General features: G+C 44.8%; 1 protein-coding gene across 1 annotated transcript; it reads left to right on the top strand.

The window, feature by feature from the left end:
- Positions 1-3,971: 3,971 nt before the first annotated feature.
- On the top strand, positions 3,972-6,399 carry RPL7A-1 (60S ribosomal protein L7a-1-like). Its single transcript, NM_001403530.1, has 7 exons — positions 3,972-4,066; positions 4,333-4,380; positions 4,484-4,685; positions 5,281-5,450; positions 5,565-5,693; positions 5,783-5,875; positions 5,986-6,399. The coding sequence occupies exons 1-7, from the start codon at positions 4,064-4,066 to the stop codon at positions 6,115-6,117; spliced, it is 777 nt and encodes a 258-aa protein (NP_001390459.1). The 5' UTR covers positions 3,972-4,063; the 3' UTR covers positions 6,118-6,399.
- Positions 6,400-7,229: the final 830 nt, after the last annotated feature.

Here is a 7,229-nt window from a genome sequence, read left to right as displayed (position 1 = left end):
ATGCTCCACATCCAGCTTGGAGGTAGCACGCCTCATCATAAGTGAAATAGCTTTATGGGGGGAGTCTGAGTTGAAAGGAAGTGGACAAGACGCCAACGCTGAGTCACTTTGGACGGTGGCGCCTGGGACACGCGTCGCACATGCCCCGTGCCACTTGATTTAACCAAACGGGCAAAGAAGCAAGCGTGGCGCTATTTCAGGCAGATCGGGCCTCGTTGGGCCCACCACGCACCACGTGGTGAGCACATTGGCGAATGCCCAACTATCTCAGACAGAGCCTGGGAGCCCGGGGTAATATGAATCGTAAGACTTGAAGGGTTTCTTGAGGACTGCGTTAGGGAACCAGCTGGCAGTGACAAGACGGCTGATGAGACAACACTAAGAGTAGATTTGTAATAATTTAAGCCCCTCCTTGGACTATAAAAGGAAGGGGACTAGATACGAATGAAGGGTTGGATTCTCTTAGGTGAGTACTATCGCTTTGTAGCCTGAAAAGGTCTCCTTTGTACTTGAAAGGACCTTAATGTCGCCTAGAGGGGGGGTGAATAGGCGTTCCTAAAAATTAACACAACTTCGTAGCATATTAGAATGATGAGAACTTTTGGTTCAAATAGGAACTTCCGATATGAGATTGGAAGTTCCGGTCTCAATCAAAAAGTTCGGCGGATAAAGGAATAAAACACTATCTATGAACTTGTAGCTCAAATAAACAAAATGTATATGAATCAAAAGGTGACAAATAAGGTATCTAAATAAGATATAAGGTCACCAACTAAATCAATTAAGCATGCAAGTAGATCGGGTAAAAACAAGCTCAAGCACAATATGAGAGAATGCACAAATGGGCAAACAAAGAGAGGAGACGCGTGATTTGTTTCCTGAAGTTTGGATCCACGGATCCTACGTCTCCGTTGAGGAGCCACAAGGGCCGGGCCTATTTCAACCCTTTCCTCACGAGGTTGCACAAATGCACTCCTCGGTTTTACTTTTGATTTCTTCCCTTGCGGAGGCGAAATCGAAGCCTTCACAAACTTTCCGTGGCACACCACAGCCTTGGGTGCTCACCGGCGACGCCTAGCCGTCTAGGAGACCTTAGTCCCCAAAAGTAATAAACACAATCGAAGAATTGCTTGCTATGAACTCGAGTGCTCAAAGTATGGAGTGAAACTCACTAGCTCTCAACTTCTCAATCACTCAATCCAACTCTTTCCCCTTCTCAAATCCCTCTCACAAAGAGGCACCACAAAGGATGGAGTGAAGCTCACTAGCTCTCAACTCCTCACTCTCTCAATCCAACTCTCTCCCCTTCTCAAATCCCCCTCACAAAGAGGCACCACAAAGGTAGGGAAATAGGGATGGCTATTTGGCTTTGGATGTGTCTAATACTCCCCAAGAGCAGCAGCCACTCAAAGGAGGGGTGGAGGAGTTTATATACCCGAGCCCCTCAAAAACTAGCCGTTGGAGGCCAAGACTGTAATTTTCGGAGTTTCCGAAAAGCATTTTCGGACAAGTCCGAAAACTTATAGAAGCAAATCTCAGATTCGCAGCCATTTTCGGAATGTCCAAAAATTTTCGGAGTTGTCCAAAAAATTATCGGAGTTTCCGGTAATTTTTCGGACTTTCCGAAAAGCACAGAGTAAAACGACTATAACTTTTCGCTCGGGAGTCCTTTTTGATGAACTTGGACTCTATGGAAAGCTCACTCAGAGGACTACCCAACTCAACCAAAAACAAGGTCTAAAACCACTCAAAGGATAGGTTAAAGCTTGGGTTTCTCTCAAGGTAGCACTATGATAGGTCACTTTGAGCACCGAGACATACACAAACACCTCGACGTTGCATCCCTCTTAATAGTACGGCATTCCTAAACTCAAATGTAAATAAGAAGAGAACTATACCATTAGGAATGCCTTTTTTTTTATCTTTCTTTCATTGTCTTGAGGGACGCCAATGCCGATACCGTTTCACCATATATTCTTCAAATGATTGATGCGGTTACTTGTAGCTTTAAATGGTCTCGCACGGTCCATCATGACAAAGCCGTCACTCGCCCTTCACCACCGGATTTGGTTCTTCGGCGCCAAGCCCCTTGCTTGCCCTTCACCGCCGCATGGTCCATCGCGACCGAGCATCGCTTGCCCTTCACCGTCTTGCCATAATAGCCACTTTGTATCACACATCTTCAATATCTTCACTTTGTCATTCTTGGTATTGTTAGATGTAATGATATCACTTGAGCATCAACACCTTTGTAATCCTTGGGACCTATTTCTTTCATTCAACTCAATAAAATTATTAGTCCCAATGATCCGGTTGTCAACCTACACATGTTGACCAACCGATCGCATGTATAAAAGGATATGAATAAATGATGAGTATTAATCAACACCACAAGTGTCATATACTCAAATATATGTTCAAGTGTAAAGATCTCAATTAAATGAAGGTGAATAATTTGAATCGATTACATGCATAACTAAAGTATAGGATTTGCTCCCCCTAAATGTATGCATATAAAATATTTGTGTGAAGCAAGAGTATGCATAACAAGATATTAAACATTGAGAGCTTATCCTATACAAGAATAGAAGGCATTTATCAAATATAGACAATAAAATAAAAACATACATTCATCATCTCCACGTCTCAATGTAAATAGACTAAATAAGAGATAATACTCAAACAAAACATTAGTCTCACATGCATATGCCAATCACGTGGAAATATTATATACGAACATATCAATATGTACATGAAGAGAAAGAGTGATACATATAGCTTGATCTCCATGTATTTCATTCTTGTGATTTAGGTCCACCAACACTCCACTTTCATATCCACATGAGACTAGGCAAAGAAATGCTTATAAAAACATTAGTCTCACATAATTGGATTTGTTATTAATCATCAAAACCAAATCAATGGCACTTGAACTTTCAGTTCTTAGCCGATCTAGAGAAGACAACGAACACCAACACAGGAGTAGGGTATTACACCTCCGGGTAGCCTGAACCTGTATAACCTCCTACCTCCTCCTCCTCGCGGGGTGGTCGGGCCCCGCGAATCCATCACGATCGCAGATACCTCGCACCGCTCGCCGACTAACCCCCTGGTCGAATCTCCACTCTCGGGGAGGGGTCTCCACTCCCCGCTGTCTGAGGGACTGCCTCTTCGGTGGGCGGGGAAAATGACCCGCTCCGATTGCCCCCATCTCCCGTTGCATTATCCTCTCTTTTCTTGATTTCCTCAACTGTCACTACTACCTACTCCCATCCCCTTTTATTTACGCTAGATTTTTGTTGTTTTCGTGCGTGCGAACAAGACTCAACGGCTATCGGCGGGGTGGGGCAGCGACCATCGAGCTTCCGGAGGAGGGAGAGAAGGGCCTAGAGAAGAAGAGAAGTGTGTCTGACAGTGGGCCCAACCGTTTTTCCTTTTTATCCTTGTCCCTGATATGTAAGTCCCACAAGCTGACTCAGCTAGAGTGCTAGACAACGTGGACAAAGATGACACGTGGGACAAAACCACTTCCGAAACCACCAGGGTAGTAGATTTGCAACAATTTTGAGAGTTATATATATATATATATATATATATATATATATATATATATATATATATATATATATATATATATATATATATATATATATATATATATATATATATATATATATATATATATATATATATATATATATATATATATATATATGGGGTTTTGCGGTTGAGTGTTGCAAATCAAAGGACATGAGTTGAGGGAGGCAAACAGACTTATTCACTTTTAAAAGCAACCGGGACGGCCCAGTAGCCTATGGACGGCCGCGGCCCAAGTGACGCCTCCTAAACCCTAATCCTATGGACGGCCAAGATGTCCCGAGCCCCTCAAGCTCGCGCCATCCGACGAGCTGGAAGCATTCACGTCGTCCCGACTCTTCCTCTATAAAATCACCACCTCGCCTCGCGTCACCACCTCTCGCCGCCGCCACCGCCTCCCCCTCCACCCCCCGCCTCGCCGTCTCCCGTTCGGAACACCAAGCTCCAGCGCCCCCCCTCCGGCGAAATGGTACGTTCTCGCCGCCGCTGCCGCCGCGTCTTTTGTGTGCCAGTGCTATCGCAGCTGCTCCAGCGGTTTCCTTTCTGCGAAGAAACCGGATCTTTTGGTGATACTTTTTTCTGTGGTGTCCTTCGTGTGGTTTCCTTGGATCTTGTGAACGCTGTCTTGGATTCTCGCAGCGGCTGCTAGCTTATCTCGAGACCTCGCTTGGAGGTTGCAACTTTACATATGAATCATGTATATGCGCTGATGCGTCTGGATCGTAAATCTCGCAGGCCCCGAAGCGAGGCGGCAGGGCGCCGGTGCCGGCGAAGAAGAAGACGGTACCCGCAATCATCTATCTCTTGCTCCGTTGTCGCGCTTGAAATCTTTGTTGTTGCGGGGGGGGGGGGGGCGTGGTTTGATTTGGGATGTTGATGGGTGCAGGAGAAGGTGACGAACCCGCTGTTCGAGAAGAGGCCGAAGCAGTTCGGAATCGGCGGCGCGCTGCCGCCCAAGAAGGACCTTCACCGGTTCGTCAAGTGGCCCAAGGTGGTGCGCATCCAGCGCCAGCGCCGCATCCTCAAGCAGCGCCTCAAGGTGCCCCCGGCGCTCAACCAGTTCACTCGCACCCTCGACAAGAACCTCGGTATGTAATTCGCCTTGATTCGTTCATCGTCCCATCAGTCAGATTTGTCGGGTTTGGCATTGCACCTGGAACGCTACTTGGTTCACTGAGATGGTTAGGAAAATCCACCTGTATATATGTTCATTGCGAACCTTGAATTGTGGTGGTTTGTATATAGTGCCCAAGTAATGTAATGTTCTTGATTATGGCTTACTACTAGCTTAGTAGTACATTTCTGGTTAGCAGGGTAGATTTCTTTCAGTTGAACGAAGCTTTTCATCACTAGTGTTTGTTGTTTGCTAGTGTCTAGGAAATTTGTCCGTGAATGAAAAATAAGAACAGGAAATGCTGAGGTATTACTACTAAAGTCTTCTTTAGTATTAGTATAGTTTGGTCATCTGTCCACTGTACGTAGCATACGTTGACACCATTGTTAGTAGGATGTCGGTTGCTAATGTGGCTGGTGTGTTCTTAGTATTATTGTGTTCATAGTACCACTTCAAAACAAAGTAACAGGACTTACATGCAGTTCAACTTGAATTGCTCTGTACGCGGCATTTGTTATATTTTACAATTCATGGTGTCAAAAATATCTTATGTGCATAGTTGTTTGCAGCAACTAATCTGTTTAAGATGCTCCTCAAGTACCGCCCTGAGGACAAGGCTGCTAAGAAGGAGAGGCTTTTGAAGAGGGCCCAGGCTGAGGCTGAAGGTAAAACCGTTGAGGCAAAGAAACCAATTGTTGTGAAGTATGGTCTTAACCATGTCACATACCTCATTGAGCAGGTACAGAACCTAAGTGACCTATGCATATCTTTGTTAGTTACCAATCAAGGCGTATCTTTATGGGAACAAACAATCAAACAAAATTGTTGAGATAAGTGAATGGTTTTCTTGCAGAGCAAGGCCCAACTGGTCGTCATTGCTCATGATGTCGATCCGATTGAGCTGGTTGTGTGGCTTCCAGCCCTGTGCAGGAAGATGGAGGTCCCTTACTGCATTGTGAAAGGAAAAGCCCGTCTTGGATCAGTATATTTCCTCCTGAACCTTGTTTGTACTTGTTGAAGGTATAGGTGCTAGTATAAAGAGTCTCATTCTTCACAAATAATCACTTGTAGATTGTTCACAAGAAAACTGCATCTGTCCTCTGCTTGACCACTGTCAAGAACGAGGACAAGCTTGAGTTCAGCAAGATCCTGGAGGCTATCAAGGTGAGAAACCACGAGATCCCTCGTGCATTTAATCATCATATCATACTATCCAGTGCTGCTGCCACCCTTTAGCACCTCATTCGCTAACGCTGCAAACCATCTTGCTCTAGGCGAACTTCAACGACAAATTCGATGAGGTTAGGAAGAAGTGGGGAGGCGGCGTCATGGGATCCAAGTCGCAGGCGAAGACCAAGGCCAGGGAAAAGCTGCTCGCCAAGGAGGCTGCCCAGCGGATGACCTAAATTATAGCTCCTGTAGTTTCATTTTTCAGTCAGATTTTGACGAGGAACTCGAATTAGCACTGTACAACCGTGCTGTGGTTTTCTGAGTCTTGGTTTCATATCTTCTCTGTTCACCGGACCATGTTGGGATACTATGCAATTAGTACAACCGTGCTTCAAAAACCTTTTTGTTTCGTTCCTGTTTTAGCGGAGTGACTAAGAAATAGCTTAAATAGTTGTTCATTCCTGTTTTAGCGAAGTGACTACGGAATAGCTTAAATTGTTGTTCAGAGCTAAAAAGAACTTTGGCTGTGTTTAGATCCAAAGTTTGGATCCAAACTTCAGTTCTTTTTCATCACATCAACCTGTCATACGCACAACTTTTTAGTTACATTATCTCCAATTTCAACTAAAATCTAAACTTTGGATCCAACTAAACACAGCCTTTATATGGAAACGCTAAAATTACACACGAATTAGCAAACTTATATCACAAGTAAAAAATCGTCCTAGCCAATCGTCTGCCCTGCCTTTCTCATGGGGATTAATTGAACCCGGCCAAATTGGGTTTGGCTGGCACTTGGAACTTGTTCTCCAGCTCAAGCCAAATACGTCCATCACGTCCCAATTGGGTTTGGGACACGAACAAGCCTAACACAACATGTGAACTGCAATTATCTATTTTTCCTAACAATTATACTCATTTTTCTAGGTGGCATCTAGTTACAAACATTGATTTCACAGGAGCGAAGCTGGGAGGAAAAAGTCCACTTTGACTCCATTTAAAGTACACCGAATTTAATTCGTATCCCTTAACTGAAAAACAGATAAGACGACTCCCCGAACTATTGAAACCCTCGGTGGTTTTAGAGGATGGTTTTCCTGACGTGGCGGTATTGACCTGGTATTTGTTCCAGGTGGCACTCATGTGGCGTTAGAATTAAAAAATATATGTGGGACCCGCTTGTCATTCAAACAAAAAAATATGGGACCCACTGACATGTGGAGCCCACATGTCATCCTTTCTACCTCCGACCCTTCTTCCTCTTCCCTCTCTCTCCCTTATCTCTCTCTTTTCTTTTCCACTTCGGCCATGGCAGCGGCGGCACGGCCTCCGCGAGCGGTGTGGCCAT

This window comes from Oryza sativa, chromosome 8 (assembly GCF_034140825.1).
Source record: "Oryza sativa Japonica Group chromosome 8, ASM3414082v1".
Taxonomy (NCBI): Eukaryota; Viridiplantae; Streptophyta; class Magnoliopsida; order Poales; family Poaceae; genus Oryza; species Oryza sativa.
The sequence above is the reverse complement of the archived record's forward strand: the minus strand, read 5'-3'. Positions and strand labels throughout refer to the sequence as shown.

What these genes read in the sequence shown, in the direction of transcription:
- RPL7A-1 (NM_001403530.1), top strand. An exon ending in TCACATACCTCATTGAGCAG is followed by an intron (nt 5,451 to 5,564) that starts GTACAGAACCTA and finishes GTTTTCTTGCAG; the next exon opens with AGCAAGGCCCAACTGGTCGT. An exon ending in GAAAAGCCCGTCTTGGATCA is followed by an intron (nt 5,694 to 5,782) that starts GTATATTTCCTC and finishes AATCACTTGTAG; the next exon opens with ATTGTTCACAAGAAAACTGC.